Source organism: Grampus griseus (genome assembly GCF_964374135.1).
Source record: "Grampus griseus genome assembly, chromosome: 4".
Lineage (NCBI taxonomy): Eukaryota > Metazoa > Chordata > Mammalia > Artiodactyla > Delphinidae > Grampus > Grampus griseus.
In genome coordinates this window covers 34,096,940-34,114,880 of record NC_138997.1, presented here as the reverse complement: position 1 = coordinate 34,114,880, position 17,941 = coordinate 34,096,940, and the positions used below count along the sequence as shown (strand labels likewise).

General features: G+C 36.5%; 1 protein-coding gene across 1 annotated transcript in view; it reads left to right on the top strand.

Moving 5' to 3' along the window:
- The window catches only part of TLL1 (tolloid like 1), a gene marked incomplete at both ends in the record, with an annotated part of 248,343 nt that overhangs the window by 163,952 nt on the left and 66,450 nt on the right, over nucleotides 1–17,941 (top strand). Inside the window, one exon of the mRNA XM_082653600.1 lies at nucleotides 16,476–16,578. Within this exon, the coding sequence (XP_082509726.1) occupies nucleotides 16,476–16,578 (103 nt within the window). The remainder of the gene's footprint in view (nucleotides 1–16,475; nucleotides 16,579–17,941) is intronic.

Below are 17,941 nucleotides of genomic sequence, written 5' to 3'. Positions count from 1 at the left end.
TCTTTCTCTAATTGCTTTAGGTATAAGGTTAGGTTGTTTATTTGAGGTATTTCTTGTTTCTTAAGGTAGAATTATATTGCTCTAAACTTCCATTTGAGAACTGCTTTCGCCGCATCCCATAGGTTTTGGGTTGTCGTGTTTTCATTGTCATTTGTTTCTAGGTGTTTTTTTTATTTCCTCTTTGATTTCTTCAGTGATCACTTCGTTATTAAATAGTGTATTGGTTAGCCTTCAAGTGTTTGTATTTTTTAGAGATCTTTTCCTGTAATTGATATCTAGTCTCATAGTGTTGTGGTCGGAAAATATACTTGATATAATTTCAATTTTCTTAAATTTACCAAGGTTTGATTTGTGACCCAAGATATGATCTACCCTGGAGAATGTTCCATGAGCACTTGAGAAAAATGTGTATTCTGTTGTTGTTGGATGGAATGTCCTATAGATATCCATTAAGTCCATCTTGTTTAATATATCATTTAAAGCTTGTGTTTCCTTATTTATTTTCATTTTGGATGATGTGTCCATTGGTGAAAGTGGGGTGTTAAAGTCCCCTACTATGATTGTGTTACTGTCAATTTCCCCTTTTATGGCTGTTAGCATTTGCCTTATGTATTGACCTGCTCCTATGTTGGGTGCATAAATATTTACCATTGTTATGTCTTCTTCTTGGATGAATCCCTTGATCATTATGTAGTGTCCTTCTTTGTCTCTTTTAATAGTGTTTATCTTAAAGTCTACACTGACTGATATGAGAATTGCTACTCCAGCTTTCTGTTGATTTCCATTTGTATGGAATATCATTTTCCATCCCCTCACTTTCAGTCTGTATGTGTCCCTGGTCTGAAGTGGGTCTCTTGTAGATGGCATATATACAGGTCTAGTTTTTGTATCCATTCAGCCAGTCTGTGTTTTTTGGTTGGAGCATTTAATCCATTTACATTTAAGGTAATGATCGATATCTATATTCCTATTACCATTTTCTTAGTTACTTTGGGTTTATTATTGTAGGTCCTTTCCTTCTCTTTTGTTTCCCACTTAGAGAAGTTCCTTTCATATTTGTTGTAAAGCTGGTTTGGTGGTGCTGAATTCTCTTAGCTTTTTCTTGTCTGTAAAGCTTTAATTTTTCCGTCAAATCTGAATGAGGGGATTCCCTGTTGGCGCTGTGGTTAGGAATCCACCTGCCAATCCAGGGGACATGGGTTCGAGCCCTGGTCTGGGAATATCCCACATGCCATGGAGCAACAAAGCCCATGCACAACAACTACTGAGCCTGCAATCTAAAGCCTGTGATCCACAGCTACTGACACCTGCACACCTAGATCCCTTGCTGCACAGCAAGAGAAACCACTGCAATGAGTAGCCCCTGCTCACCACAACTAGAGAAATCCCAGGAGCAGCAACGAAGATCCAACACAGTGAATAGTAAAAATAAATAAAAAATAAATAAATTTGTAAAACAAAAAGAAAAAAAACCTGAATGAGATCCTTGATGGGTAGAGTAATCTTGGTTATAGTTTTTTCTCCTTCATCACATTAAATATGTCCTGCTACTCCCTTCTGGCTTGCAAAGTTTCTGCTGAATGACCAGCTGTTAACCTTATGGGTATTCCCTTATGTGTTATTTGTTGTTTTTCCCTTGCTGCTTTTTGTATTTAATTTTTGATAGTTTGATTAATATGTGTCTTGGCGTGTTTCTCCTTGGATTTATCCTGTATGGGACTCTCTGTGCTTCCTGGTTTTGATTAACCATTTCCTTTCCCATATTAGGGAAGTATTCAACTCTAATCTCTTCGAATATTTTCTCAGTCCCTTTCTTTTCCTCATCTTCTTCTGGGACCCCCATAATTCGAATGTTTTTGTGTTTAATATTGTCCCAGAGGTCTTTGAGACTCAATTCTTTTCATTCTTTTTCTCTTTATTCTGCTCTGCAGTAGTTATTTCCACTATTTTATCTTCCAGGTCACTTATCCGTTCTTCTGGTTCAGTTATTCTGCTATTGATCCCTTCTAGAGAATTTTTTTTCTACTTCTTTTTTTTTTTTTTTTTTTTTGCAGTACACGGGCCTCTCACTGTTGTGGCCTCTCCCATTGTGGAGCACAGGCTCTGGACGTGCAGACTCAGTGGCCATTGGTCACAGGCCCAGCCACTCCGCAGCATGTGGGATCTTCCCGGACCAGGGCATGAACCCGTGTCTCCTGCAGTGGCAGGTGGACTTTCAACCACTGTGCCACCAGGGGAGCCCCTAGAGAATTTTTAATTTCATTTATTCTGTTGCTCATCACTGTTTGTTTGCTCTTTGGTTCTTCTAAGTGCTTGTTAAACGTCTCTTGTATATTCTGCATCTTATCTCCAAGATTTTGGATCATCTTTACTATCATTATTCTGAATCGATTTTCAGGTAGACTGCCTATTTCCTCTTCATTTGTTAGATCTGGTGGGTTTTTGCCTTGCTCCTTCATCTGTTTGTTTCTCTGTCTTCTCATTTTGCTTAACTTACTGTGTTTCGGGTCTCCTTTTTGCAGGCTGCAGGTTCTTAGTTCCCTTTCTTTTTGGTGTCTGTCCCCAGTGGCTAAGGTTGGTTCAGTGGGTTGTGTAGGCTTCCTGGTGGAGGAGACTAGAGCCTGTGTTCTGGTGGATGAGGCTGGATCTTTTCTTTCTGGTGGGCAGGTCCACCTCTGGTGGTGTTTTTTGGGGTGTCTGTGGCCTTATTTTGATTTTAGGCAGCCTCTGTGACAATGGATGGGGTTTCATTCCTGTCTTGCTAGCTTTTTGGCATAGGGTGTCCTGCACTGTACCTTGCTGGTTTTTGAGTGGAGCTGGTTCTTGGTGTTGAGATGGAGTTCTCTGGGAGATTTTTGCCATTTGATATTACATGGAGCTGGGAGGTTTCTTGTGGAACAGTATCCTGAACTTGGTTCTCCCACCTCAGTAGCACAGCCCTGATGCCAGGCTGGAGCACCAAGAGCCTGTCCTCCACAAGGCTCAGAATAAAAGGGAGGAAACAAAGAAAGAAAGATAGATGAATATAAAATTTTAAAAGTTATTAAAATAAAAAATAATTATTAGGAAATAAATTTTTTATGTTATAAAAAAAAAAAGGACCGACAGAACCCTAGGACAAATGGTAAAAGCAAAGCTATATAGACAAAATCACAGACAGAAACATACACTCCCAAAAAGAGAAAAAGGGGAAAAAACACATATATCATTCCTCCCAAAGTCCACCTCCTCAATTTGGGATATTTCCTTGTCTATTCAGGTATTCCACAGATGCAGGGCACATCAAGTTGACTGTGGAGATTTAATCCGCTGCTCTTGAGGCTGCTGGGAGTGATTTACCTTCCTCTTCTTTGTTTGCACAGCTCCTGGGGTTCAGCTTTGGATGTGGACCCGCCTCTGCGGGTAGGTCGCCTGAGGGCATCTGTTCCTTCTCAGACAGGGCGGGGTTAACGGAGCAGCTCCTTCTGATGTCTGGCTCACTCAGGCCAGGAGGAGGGAGGGGTATGGATGCAGGGCGATCCTGCGGCGGCAAAGGCCAGCATGACATTGCACCAGCCTCAGGTGTGCCGTGTGTTCTCCCAGAAAATTTGTCCCTGGATCACGGGACCCTGGCAGTGGCAGGCTGCAAAGGCTCCCAGCAGGGGAGATATGGAGAGTGACGTGTCCTTGCACACAGGCTTCTTGGTGGTGGCAGCAGCAGCCTTAGCATCTTATGCCCGTCTCTGTGGTCCGCACTGATAGCCGTGGCTTGCACCCGTCTCTGGAGCTCCTTTAAGCGGGGCTCCTAATCCCCTCTCCTCACGCACCAGGAAACAAAGGCAAGAAAACGTCTCTTGCCTCTTCAGCAGCTCCAGACATTTTCCGGGACTGCCCCCCGGCTAGCTGTGGCACACTCGCCCCCTTCAGGCTGTGTTCACACAGTGGACCCCAGTCCTCTCCCTGGGATCCAACCTCCGAAGCCCAAGCCTCAGCTCCCAGCCCCCACCCGCCCTGGCGGGTGAGCAGACAAGCCTCTTGGGATGGTGAGTTCTGGTCGGCACTGATCCTCTGTGTGGGAATCTCTCCGCGTTGCCCTCCGCACCCGTGGCTGCACTCTCCTCCTTTCCTCCAAAGCTTCCCCCCTCCGTCATCTGCAGTTTCGGCCTGCGAAGGGGCATCCTAGTGTGTTGAAACCTTTCCTCTTTCACAGCTCCCTCCCACTGGTGCAGGTCCCGTCCCTATTCTTTTGTCTCTGCTTTTTCTTTTTTCTTTTGCCCTACCCAGGTATGTAGGGAGTTTCTTGCCTTTTGCCCTACCCAGGTATGTAGGGAGGTCTTCTGCCAGTGTTCAGTGGGTGTTCTGTAGGAGTTGTTCCACATGTAGATATATTTCTGATGTATTTGTCGGGAGGAAAGTGATCTCTGCGTCTTAACTCTTCCGCCATCTTGAAGCTCTCTCCCCCAAGGCAAACTCTAAAATAATTAACAAAAGGGAGTGAATTGCACTGTAAGATAGTAGAAAAACATTATGAAGTTTCAGTAATTCAAATTCTGTGGTAATGTAAAATAGACTTCTGGATTAATCTAAAAAAGTCAGAATTATGCCTCAGGGAGGAGTAGACGTCACATACTCATTTATAGAGATGATGTCTCAAATAAATTGGGAAAAGGCTTTTTCAATAAATAATAATGAAAATATTTTTGAAAAAATTAAACTTTTTTATAAATTTATTTATTTATTTATGGCTGTGTTGGGTCTTTGTTGCTGCACGCAGGCTTTCTTTAGTTCTTCGTTGTGGTGCCTGGGGTTCTCATTGCGGCAGCTTCTCTTCTTGCGGAGCACAGGCTCTAGGTGTATGGCTTTCAGTAGCTGCAGCATGCGGGCTTCAGTAGCTCTGGCTTGTGGGCTCTAGTGCACAGGCTCAGTAGTTGTGGCACATGGACTTAGTTGTTCTGCAGCATGTGGGACGTCCTGGACAAGGGCTCAAACCCATGTCCCCTGCATCGACAGGCAGATTCTTAACCATTACACCACCAGGAAAGTCCCTAAAATTTTATTTTATGTTGCATATTTTTTCTAAAGAAAGCATAAGTGATTTGTTTTTTATTTTGAAAAAGATGTCGGGTACATAAATTGAAAATAAGAAAATGTAATAAAATAATTCTTAGAGCTATTTACATAAACTAAATCTCTTTTATAAAAATGCAAATATACATATTAAAATCAAAATGAAGAATATTATAGCACAAATGGATAAGACAACATTGATATTATACATATATGAAGAGCTGTCATAAATTAATAAATAAAGATTTGCACCATATTAGAAAATGACTGAAGAAGCAGAGTATTTATTGAAGTATCAGGGTAAATAGATATTTAATCAATGTATGAAATTGTTTACTCTCATTTTTTATCAAAGTGATGCTACAACAATGTGCTGTATTTCATTCATCGAATTGGCAAAGAAGGAATAGAATGATAATATCAAATGATGGTGAGAGTACCCAGCTCCTGGAAGTAAACATTGAGATAACATTTCTGAAGAACTCTGCTAATCTGTGTCACATTTTGCAAAACACTTTATCCTAGAAATTTATCCTACAGCTATTATGTTTATATGCAAAGATAGTTATTTTGAAAATTTGAAAACAAAATAAAATTTGAAAGCTGAAAGAAAACACTGATTGATTTTTTTAGGTACTAAATATTCTATTTTTAAAAATATACATAATGGCCAATGAAAAAGTGAAATGTTTATTTGATAATTTCCTTTTCAAATTATTTTTATTAAGAAGGAATAAAACATGGTATAAATGAGAAGACTGTCACTAAATTTCTCTCTCTGAAGATAATCACATGAGTTATTATTTTAAAATATCATGGCACCCGTATTACAAACTATTTTTTTTAAAGACTGTATTTCCTGGAACTAGAGACTATGTTTTCAAATTATTGGTAAGTTTAATAAGCAGGTTAAAAATCATAGGCATGAAAAGATCTAATTCTTTAAATTACATATGTTAAGACAAGATTGTAGAAGAATATAAGCATTGTGTTGGTATATACCAACACAATGCTTATTTCTCCTGGTAAGTTTACAAATAGGTTTTGATTTCTTCTTCCTTTCCTTTTCTACAATAAAAGTATATTATTTTATCCAGGAAAAAAATATTTTTTAAATAAGAGTGTTGTTGTGCAATAATGTGAATGTACTTAATGCCACAGAACTCTATACTTAAAATGGTTAAAATGTTAAATTTTATATATATTTTACCACAGTTAAAAATAAGATTGAAAATAATAATAATCATAATAAGATTGTTAATGTACATGTATGTCTTCCTAGGACTGAGGTTCCGAAGGTAAAGGCAGTCCTGTTCAATCCCAGGCCGTCCTTGACATTACACAGCAAATGCTGGGAACAGCCCAGAATGTGCCTCTGGGAATGTAGCTGTACTGAGCTGACAGAAGCAAATAATATCGGTTTTTTCATTCCTTAGAATTGATTGACCTTTCAACAAGGGCATATTGCTTATGTCTTGACTAGAGTTAATATTTTTTCTTTTCATTTAAAAACTATTATTTGACCTCTTTCATTTTGCAAAACTTTCTTTTTACAAAATCTAATGATTTACACATATGGGGTCAATTTACAATATAATATTTATATTGCCAAAGGCCACTGCTTAAATTTAGCAATTACTACGTAGAAAAATCTTTGATTTTATTAAAATAAATGCATCTGCTGGTTTGTGAAAGAAATCTTTGCCATCAAGAATCTTACAAACATATAACAAGGACAAGGCCTAGTAATATAATAGGCAAACTGAAAAATAGCTGAAGAAAGCAAGACAGAACTTGTCATGGATTTGCAGATGTAAGAGAGCTCAGACCTTGTTGTGAGATCCAGACATGACTGAAAAAAGGGCAGTATTTATTTCAAACTTTGAGAGATATGAAGAGTTTCTAGAAATAAGGAAGGGGAAAGTAGGATCCCAGGTAGAATTATGTATACCTTGAATAAAGGAATACTAAAATTGGGGTACTTTGTCAGGATGCAATAGCAAGAGTCTGGGATGAGTGGGATGAAGATTCTTTGTTTGAGATAGTGAAAGTGAGGCAGAAAAGGTAGGTTATCACATAGAATCTTTGATGCCCAGGCTTAGAAATTTATAAAGATGGATGTAAAGCCACCAATACCATGATGGGAACCCAACTTTACTGGGATTAAAATGATCATAGAGTGTAGGATGAATTGGAGAATAGTTCAACTAAAAAACAAAACTCATCTTGTGAAGCTCTTACATTAATTCAGAGAAGCATGGAGAGCACTGACAATGAAATAGAAGGAGGAGAACATTTTCAGGGGCATTGCAGAGCATCTATAGAAATTGACAACTGATTAGATATAGGGATGGAGTAAGGATTAAGGAAAGGCAGGTATAAAAATTGTTCCTGTGAATAGTTGGTGATGACAAATAAAATTTTCAAAATCCAGATATTATCATATATACTTAAGCAGAAAAATTATTTTCACAGCCTAATCCAGCTCCTGGGCTTCACCTGCCATATAATGAACCCCTGATGGAATTATGATCTGAGTCAAACAACTAGTCTGTTGTAAGGCAGGGGCTTAAACCAAGGCCCCAAGTTCTCCTGCCCATTCTTCTTTAGAATTTAAATTAAGAATCCCTTATTTTGACATGTTCATTTTCCTGGGAAACTTTAATGTTTTTATGTCTCCCAGCAGAGTTGGATTAAGTAAATTGGATTAATATTTTTATTTATTTCATAACTGTTTAGGATTCATTTTTTTAACATCTTTATTGGAGCACAATTGCTTTACAATGGTGTGTTAGTTTCTGCTTTATAACAAAGTAAATCAGTTATACATATACATATGTTCCCATATCTCTTCCCTCTTGCATCTCCCTCCCTCCCACCATCCCTATCCCAGCCCTCTAGGTGGTCACAAACCACCTAGCTGATCTCCCTGTGCTACGCGGCTGCTTACCACTAGCTATCTATTTTACGTTTGGTAGTGTATATAAGTCCATGCCACGCTCTCACTTTGTCATAGCTTAACCTTCCCCCTCCCCATATCATCAAGTCTATTCTCTAGTAGGTCTGTGTCTTTATTCCCATCTTACCCCTAGGTTCTTCATGACATTTTTTTTCTTAGATTCCATATATATGTGTTAGCATATGGTATTTGTCTTTCTCTTTCTGACTTACTTCACTCTGTATGACACACTCTAGGTCCATCCACCTCACTACAAATATCTCAATTTCGTTTCTTTTTATGGCTGAGTAATATCCAGTTGTATATATGTGCCACATCTTCTTTATCCACTCATCCAATGCTGAACACTTAGGTTGCTTCCATGTCCTGGCTATTGTAAATAGAGCTGCAATGAATATTTTCGTACATTACTCTTTTTGAATTATGGTTTTCTCAGGGTATATACCCAGTAGTGGGATTGCTGGGTTGTATGGTAGTTCTATTTGTAGTTTTTTAAGGAACCTCCATACTATTCTCCATAGTGGCTGTATCAATTTACATTCCCACCAACAGTGCAAGAGTTTTCCCTTTTCTCCACAACCTCTCCAGCATTTATCGTTTGCAGATTTTCTGAGTATGCCCATTCAGACCAGAATGAGGTGATACCGCAATGTACTTTTGATTTCATTTCTCTAATGATTAGTGATGTTGAGAATTCTTTCATTTGCTTGTTGGCAATCTGTATATCTTCTTTGGAGAAATGTCTATTTAGGTCTTCTGCCCATTTTTGGATTGGGTTGTTTGGTTTTTCTTTTATTGAGCTGCATGATCTGCTTATAATACTGGAGATTTATTCTTTGTCAGTTGCTTCATTTGCAAATATTTCCTCTTATTCGGAGGGTTGTCTTTTGGTTTTGTTTATGGTTTGCTTTGCTGTGCAAAAGCTTTTAAGTTTCATTAGGTCCCATTTCTTTACTTTTGTTTTTATTTCCATTACTCTAGGAGGTGGGTCAAAAAGGATCTTGCTGTGATTTATGTCATAGAGTGTTCTGCCTATATTTTCCTCTAAGAGTTTGATAGTGTCTAGCCTTACATTTAGGTCTTTAATCCATTTTGAGTTTATTTTTGTGTATGGTGTTATGGAGTGTTCTAATTTCATACTTTTACATGTACCTGTCCAGTTTTCCCAGTAAAACTTATTGAAGACTCTGTCTTTTCTCCACTGTATATTCTTGCCGCCTTTATCAAAGATAAGGTGACGATATGTGTGTGGGTTTACCGCTGGGCTTTCAATCCTGTTCCATTGATCTATTTTTCTGTTTTTGTGCCAGTACCATACTGTCTTGATTACTGTAGCTTTGTAGTGTAGTCTGAAGTCAGGGAGCCTGATTCCTCCAGCTCCATTTTTCATTCTCAAGATTGCTTCGGCTATTCGGAGTCTTTTGTGTTTCCATACAAATTGTGAAAATTTTTGTTCTAGTTCTGTGAAAAATGCCAGTGGTAGTTTGATAGAGATTGCATTGAATCTGTAGATTGCTTTGGGTAGCAGACTCATTTTCACAATATTGATTCTCCCAATCCAAGAACATGCTATCTCTCTCCATCTATTTGTATCATCTTTAATTTCTTTCATCAGTGTCTTATAATTTTCTGCATACAGGTCTTTTGTCTCCTTAGGTAGGTTTATTCCTAGATATTTTATTCTTTCTGTTGCAATGGTAAATGGGAGTGTTTTCTTAATTTCACTTTCAGATTTTTCATCATTAGTGTATAGGAATGCAAGAGACATCTGTGCATTAATTTTGTATCCTGCTACTTTACCAAATTCATTGATTAGCTCTAGTAGTTTTCTGGTAGCATCTTTAGGATTTTCTATGTATAGTACCATGATATCTGCAAACAGTGAAAGCTTTGCTTCTCTTCTGATTTTGATTCCTTTTATTTCTTTTTCTTCTCTGATTGCTATGGCTAAAACTTCCAAAACTATGTTGAATAATAGTGGTGAGGGTGGGCAACCTTGTCTTGTTCCTGATCGTAGTGGAAAGGCTTTCAGTTTTTCACCATTGAGGGCGATGTTGGCTGTGGGTTTGTCATATATGGCCTTTATTATGTTGAGGAAAGTTCCCTCTATGCCTACTTTCTGCAGGGTTTTTATCAGAAATGGGAGCTGAATTTTGTCGAAAACCTTCTCTCCATCTATTGAGATGATCATATGATTTTTCTCCTTCAATTTGTTAATATGGTGTATCACATTGATTGATTTGCATATACTGAAGAATCCTTGCATTCTTGGAATAAACCCCACTTGATCATGGTGTATGATCCTTATAATGTGCTGTTGGATTCTGTTTGCTAATATTTTGTTGAGCATTTTTGCATCTATGTTCATCAGTGATATTGGCCTGTAGTTTTCTTTCTTTGGCATCTTTATCTCGTTTTGGTATCAGGGTGATGGTGGCCTCATAGAATGGGTTTCATAGTGTTCCTCCTGCTGCTATATTTGGAAGAGTTTGAGCAGGATAGGTGTTAGCTCTTCTCTAAATATTTGATAGAATTTGCCTGTGAAGCCATCCGGTCCTGGGCTTTTGTTTGTTGGAAGATGTTTAATCAGAGTTTCAATTTCAGTGCTTGTGATTGGTCTGTTCATATTTTCTATTTCTTCCTGATTTAGTCTCGGCAGGTTGTGCATTTCTAAGAATTTGTCCATTTCTTCCAGATTGTTCTTTTTATTGGCATAGAGTTGCTTGTAGTAATCTCTCATGATCCTTTGTATTTCAGCAATGTCAGTTCTTACTTCTCCTTTTTTATCACTAATTGTATTGATTTGAGTCTTCTCCCTTTTTTTCTTGATGAGTCTGACTAATGGTGTATCTATTTTGTTTATCTTCTCAAAGAACCAGCTTTTAGTTTTATTGATCTTTACTATCATTTCCTTCATTTTTCTTTCATTTATTTCTGATCTGATGTGCATGATTTCTTTCCTTCTGCTAACTTTGGGGTTTTTTTGTTCTTCTTTCTCTAATTGCTTTAGGTGCAAGGTTAGGTTGTTTATTCAAGATATTTCCTGTTTCTTAAGGTAGGATTGTATTGCTATAAACTTCCCTCTTAGAACTGCTTTCACTGTATCCTATAGGTTTTGGGTCATCTTGTCTCCATTGTCATTTGTTTCTAGGTATTTTTTGAATTCCCCTTTGATTTCTTCAGTGATCACTTGGTTATTAAGAAGTGTATTGTTTAGCCGCCATGTGTTTGTAGTTTTTACAGATCTTTTCCTGTAATTGATATCTAGTCTCATACTGTTGTGGTCAGAAAAGATACTTGATATGAGTTCAATTTTCTTAAATTTACCAAGGCTTGATTTGTGACCCAAGATATGATCTGTACAGGAGACTGTTTCATGACCACTTGAGAAAAATGTGTATTCTGCTGTTTTTGGATAGAATGTCCTATAAATATCCATTAAGTCCATCTTGTTTAATGTATCATTTAAAGCTTGTGTTTCTTTATTTATTTTCATTTTGGATGATCTGTCCATTGGTGAAAGTGGGGTGTTAAAGTCCCATACTATGAATGTGTTACTGTCGATTTCCCCTTTTATGACTGTTAGTATTTGCCTTATGTATTGAGGTGCTCCTATATTGGGTGCATAAATATTTACAATTGTTATATCTTCTTCTTGGAACAATCCCTTGATCATTATGTAGTGTACTTCTTTGTCTCTTGTAATAGTCTTTATTTTAAAGTCTATTTTGTCTGATATGAGAATTGCTACTCCAGCTTTCTTTCTTTTTTTTTTTTTTTTCTTACCGTATGTATGCCTCTCACTGTTGTGGCCTCTCCCGTTGCGGAGCACAGGATCTGGACATGCAGGTTCAACAGCCATGGCTCACGGGCCCCGTCACTCCACAGCATGTGGTATCTTCCCAGACTGGGGCACGAACCCATGTCCCCATCGGCAGGCAGACTCTCAACAACTGCGCCACCAGGGAAGCCCCCAGTTTTCTTTTGATTTACATTTGCATGGCATGTCTTTTTCCATCCCCTCACTTTCACTCTGTATATGTCCCTAGGTCTGAAGTGGGTCTCTTTAGACAGCATATATACGGATCTTTTTTTATCCATTCAGCCAGTCTGTGTCTTTTGGTGGGAGCATTTAATCCATTTAAATTTAAGGTAATTATCGATATGTATGTTCCTATTCCCATTTTCTTAATTTTTTTGGCATTGTTATTGTAGGTCTTTTCCTTCTCTTGTGTTTCCTGCCTAGAGAAGTTCCTTTAGCATTTGTTGTAACGTTGGTTTGGTGGTGCTGAACTCTCTCAGCTTTTGCTTGTCTGTGAAAATTTTAATTTCTCCATCAAATCTGAATGAGATCCTTGCTGGGTAGAGTAATCTTGGTTGAAGGTTTTTCTCCCTCATCACTTTAAATATGTCCTGCCATTCCCTTCTGGCTTGCAGAGTTTCTGCTGCCAGAAACTTATGGGGGATTCCCTTGTGTGTTATTTGTGTTTTTTCCCTTGCTGCTTTTAATATGTTTTCTTTGTATTTAATTTTTGGTAGTTTGATTAATATGTGTTGTGACGTGTCAGCGTTCTGTGATTGTTCTATAGGAACAGTTCCACGTGTAGATGTATTTCTGATGTATCTGTGGGGAGGAAGGTGATTTCCGCCTCTTACTCTTATGCCATCTTCCTCAACTCCTGTTCAGGATTTATATTGTAAGGGATGCTCAAGTATGTACCATGAAAATAATAATACATGAGAATCTTAACAATGTATTTAGATTACTTTAGTGTTTTTCTACACATTATCCAATTAAATCTCTCTGATTTAATTCTGCTGAGATCAGCCTGATATGATGATCTCTATTTTATAGCAAGAACATTCATTCAATCTCAGAAAGTTTAAGTAAACTAGCAAACTGAGAAGCTAGAACTTGAACCTACACTTTTTCACTCAAAGTCACAAACAACTCCTAGTTGTGAAAATAAATGCAAATTTTCCCTTTAGTATGATATAGTTCAGCACTGAACAAACCCTTAATTATCAATTATTCTTGGATTTGGCAAATCTTTCTGGAGAGGATATACAGTAAATATTTTTGACTCTGCCAGGTATGCAGTTTGTTCAAGTACCCAGTGCTACCATTGTATTGCAGAAGCAGTCATAGACAATTTGTAAACGAATGTGTATAACAAAACTTTCTTTACAAAAACTGGCTACAGGCTGGATTTGGCCCATGGGGTATAGTTTACTGGTCCCTGATTTTGCCCCTAGTCTTATTTCTGAGAAGAAAATAGTTGTCTGCCTAGAGAGTTTATCAGACTTGTCCAAGCTGCTTCTGGATGGAGCCCTGAAATCTATTTTATTTTACTGCTTTTAATTCTAATATCTCTTTCTAAAAACTATTTAATAATATCAGTCTAATTGACAAGATTTCTACCTTCCCCATCCCCAGCACTATAAGGTATAAATATTATTCTAATTGGTCTTTTTATGGTGTTCATGGAATTAGTTTAGGTAGATGGTAATGTCTTAATCGTGCTGACAAAAGTTCACTGCTTATATCATTCTCTGGAGACTTCCAGACATCTAGTCCCTTGACTGTTGATCTGCCTTTCTTCAAGATTGTTCACTCTGTAAGATTGTAAAACAAAGTCTTTAGTAAGCAAACTCCACAGCAATTGAATCCATTTAATTTGCAGAATAGCAAGTAAGACCCCGAACAGATCACAGGAAATCTTAGAATTTTCCTTGTATCTCCCTCAATCCCATGTTCCAGAGGAATTATGATTAATTTTAAATTGAGAAATGGTAAACTGATACTTAACATAAGAAATAAAACATCTATATAATTGTGCTAGGTAGTTTTTATTTCATCATTCTTTGAAAAAAAGATGCAATGTATTTATATAAAATAGCATAATATAAAACAATCAAGTATTTTTCAAGTGCTTTTGATTTGTAATTCAATTATGGATTCTGCTAGCAACCTTATTCAAAGGCCAACGTTTCACTTCTACATCAGAGCCCTAAGATTTGATTTTCGAAAACCTATCTTTATTACATTTTCTGCTTCTAAAGGACGCTATGTTTTACATTAAAGTAGGCCAGTTTTGTTCCTTCACAGTGCTTGGAGTTTAAAATAGATTAAAAACAAGATAGGAAACTTTTCTGTTTAGAGTTACCCCCCTTCCAACTGTGTGTGTGTGTGTGTGTGTGTGTGCACGTGCACGCACGTATGTGTATGTGTGTGTGTTCCAGACTTCAAATATTAACTGTTTGTTAGCAATCCAACCACATCGTTTCAATTTTGAATAAATTTTGATGACACACATCCCTCCAATTTAGCTGATTTTTTCCTCATCAAGGAGGAAGTTGAAACTCTTTGCATACCATTATACAACTCCTTTATACCCCAGAAGGAAGCCACAAATGAGCCTTGAGGTCTACTGTTTGTGTCTGTATTCTAGTTTTGCCCTCTCTGCTATAATAAATTAGTTCTCATATGATCATACAGAGTTGAAACCCTGGTGGTTGCTACAGGGAAAATACAAATGGAGAATGAAACTTAATATCAGACAGTGGTAGTATTCCCCATTTGTAGCAGACTTAAAGTAAATATAAAGTTAAGGGGGAAAACCAGAAATTATTTCCTAATTATGTCCTAAGAATAACCTAATGTTGAATTGGTATTCAGAGATGGAAGAGCAAGCATATTGGTAACTACAGAAAAATAGTTTAGAAACTGCATTTTGATAATCAAGTATGGAGGGTTATTGAAAAAGAAAGGGAAAAAAAGGATTAGTTCTTTGTCCTTTGATATTTTGGAAATTCTTGTAAAAGGTTTTTTAGAATACTTAGAATGATAAAATCAGATGAAGAAAAAAAACAAAGGAAAAAGAAAAAAAAACTATAAATAAGGTAGAAAGAAATAAATGAAGTTTTATTAAACTGAAGCAAATTATGCCACACCTACTGCATTACAGTTAAACAACATCTTGTCTCTATTTTCACATCCTTGATAGATTTCACCCTTTTGTAATCAAGAAAGTACATGTTTAAAGAAACTGGTAAATGTTGAATTTAACGGTGAAATGTTAACACCATTATAAGGTACAACTGACTTTCATTATAGTTAGATAAATTCTTAATTTCCATCTCTGTGAAATTGTTATTTATATGGGCAATTAAAACCAACTTTGGCATACAATTTCATCAATGATCATCATGGTGCTGAGATATAAGATGCCATGAGAAATATTTATTGTTATGCTGTATCTTCATCCTAGGAAGAAGTAAGCTAGTTGAGTGAGGATGGATTTGCCATAATTAGTACTTACCTTTCTGTTAAATACTTTGCTCAAGAAAGGGGAGAAGTATATGTTTTCTAACACAAAAAAGGTAGTACTTTTAGGGAATATGGATTCAAAATTATGCTTTTTCTTTCCTTTTTTTTTCATTCCTCGAGAGTCTTCCTACATTGGAATTTTTATATTGACACAAAAGGATTCTGTAAATACTGTTACAACCTACAGTTTTATATTAGAAGTATGTCAAATATTCATAATTTGTTGCTTTTGGACAAAGTCCATTTCAATTTCTAGATTAAAGAACAGGTTCATTGTACACCTTAAGCATCTTATATGTTTTAAGCAGAATAGAGTTAGAATGAGTTTTTGAATATAAAAAAGTATTTTCCAAGTGAATTTTACCTCAGCAGATATATGCATTTTTATGTTAGTTTGGCTCTACTTTTTGGTGTAATCAACTAAAAAGAAAGTTAATTATATGAAAAGTAAAGTCTTTTTATAAAGCAGTAAGAAAACTGTCTTTTCTAAAGTTGCTCTTGAATTATCTTAAAAGGCAGCATCATTTCAAAACAAAGTACAGAATAAAGGGTCATGTATAAGATCTTCTAACTTAAAACGTCTTCGAATACATATTCTTGGATCTGGAGAAACATAGTGACATCTGTCTTTGATTATAGTTACATGGACAAATTTGAATTCTAGAGCTGTATTTAAAACATTTCAACATACACAATGATATTATGTTCCTGGAATATGGCACATGGTGGTTATTTTTAATGTAATTATAGATGTCTGAAATAAATTATTAAAAAGAAGACACTCAGTAAAATCAGAAGTTCTCATGGTTTAAGTCATGCTTATCTAAGAAAATTCAAAATAAACTATTTGAATAAAGACTTCTGTTTGTTTCACAATTGTTCAAATTAACTTTACAGAAACTTTGGTTTAATTGCTGAAATGTTTAGTTTCTTTATTGACATTGTGCTTCTAAATTGTTAGACATTAAAGTAAATGAGAAAATGGGTGTTTTTTTGAGGTGTTTATTTTAAAAATATTAGAGGGATACTAATACAGGAAAAAAATTTGCTATGAATCTCTTTTCACAGTAGTCCTGGGTTCCTAGCCATGTGAAGTTACAATCATTTTTAATCTGTGTATTCTTTTGTTACATTTTGAAGATTGTCTTAAACTTTACTACGATGGACCTATACAAAAGTAGTTTGTGCTGGTATGATTACATTGAAGTAAGAGATGGGTACTGGAGGAAATCACCTCTCCTTGGTAAGAGATTTTTTTGCCTCATGTGGCTATGCATGTAGTCTGTCTTGTCCAGAGACAATTCTTTCAAGAGTTATCTTAGGGTTTAAAATGTATGAGACCAACATTTTAATTTTTCTTATACTTTTTTCAATCACAGCAAAAATACTCACAGACAGATAGATAAATAGACAATTAATTGATTTAAACCAGTTTCAATTATGAGGTGGTATTTGGACCTGAACATAATGATTTAGAATAGCTTATAGTGAATAATCATCACATATTCTGTATTTTTAATTTTAAAATCAGAGTTTTAATGAGTAAACCAGATAAATTGTGTATTTGTGTGTGTATGTTGTTTTGCTTTGTTTGCTAAGGCAGTAGAGCATGAGCTGTTAGGTACACATTTGGTTGCTGGCTTCCTGCACCAAGGATATTGGTTCCTATTGTAGACGTCACAGTTTTGCTACTCAGGTTTTTGTGGCTGAGAAGGTGCATCTGTAGTTTGTGTCATAAATTGTAGCTCACATTTGGTGCTCATGAAAATATGCTACCAACATTTAACCACAGACCACATCACTAACTTACATTAGGCACTTTCTGTTGCCCTCTGTTTTACTTAAAGGTGAGAGCTGCTGTGAGCATGTGAGCATCTACTCTACTGACATTTTTTTTTGAGATTGTACTTCTATTTTTAGAAGTAGCTTTACTCAGCTGTGTTTATTTGCCTACATATCTTTTCTTCTTAATATCTAAAACCTGCTGAATGGACACTGTTGTATTAAAAGTGACAGCAGCCTTAGTAAGTCCAAGAGATCTGTAGAAATGCTTAAAAATAAGGAAAAATTAAGATTTGAGCTAATTTGATAAGTCAGGATGAGGAAAACATTGTATTGAACATTTAGTTTCTTAGCCTAGATGAAGCAATTTGTAATATATGTATGTGTGTTCCAAAGAAAACATTTCATTAAACTCATATTTGAAAACCAATTCTAAAACTGAAATATTGAGAACACTTTTTAGAGCGCCATCAGCATTACACACTGCAGGGTATAATGGCCTCACAGACTGGCTTAGTCTGATTACAATGCTCATGTGGAAAGCTTTCCCCACTATTTCCTCTGAGACCTTGTTCCTCAGAGTGTAGTTGTCACACTGGAAGCATCAGAATCACTTAGAAGGTTAGAAGTGTGGAAATGCAGGTCCCACTCCGTACCTTCTGAACCAGAGACTGCATTTTGACAGACTCCCTGGCAATTCATATGCACATTATAGCTTTTTCTCTTTTAGTCAGGTTACTTTCTTCCAGTTTCCTTTTTTAAAGAATTGAAGTATAGTTGATTTACAGTGTTGTTAGTTTCAGGTATACAGCAAAGTGGTTCAG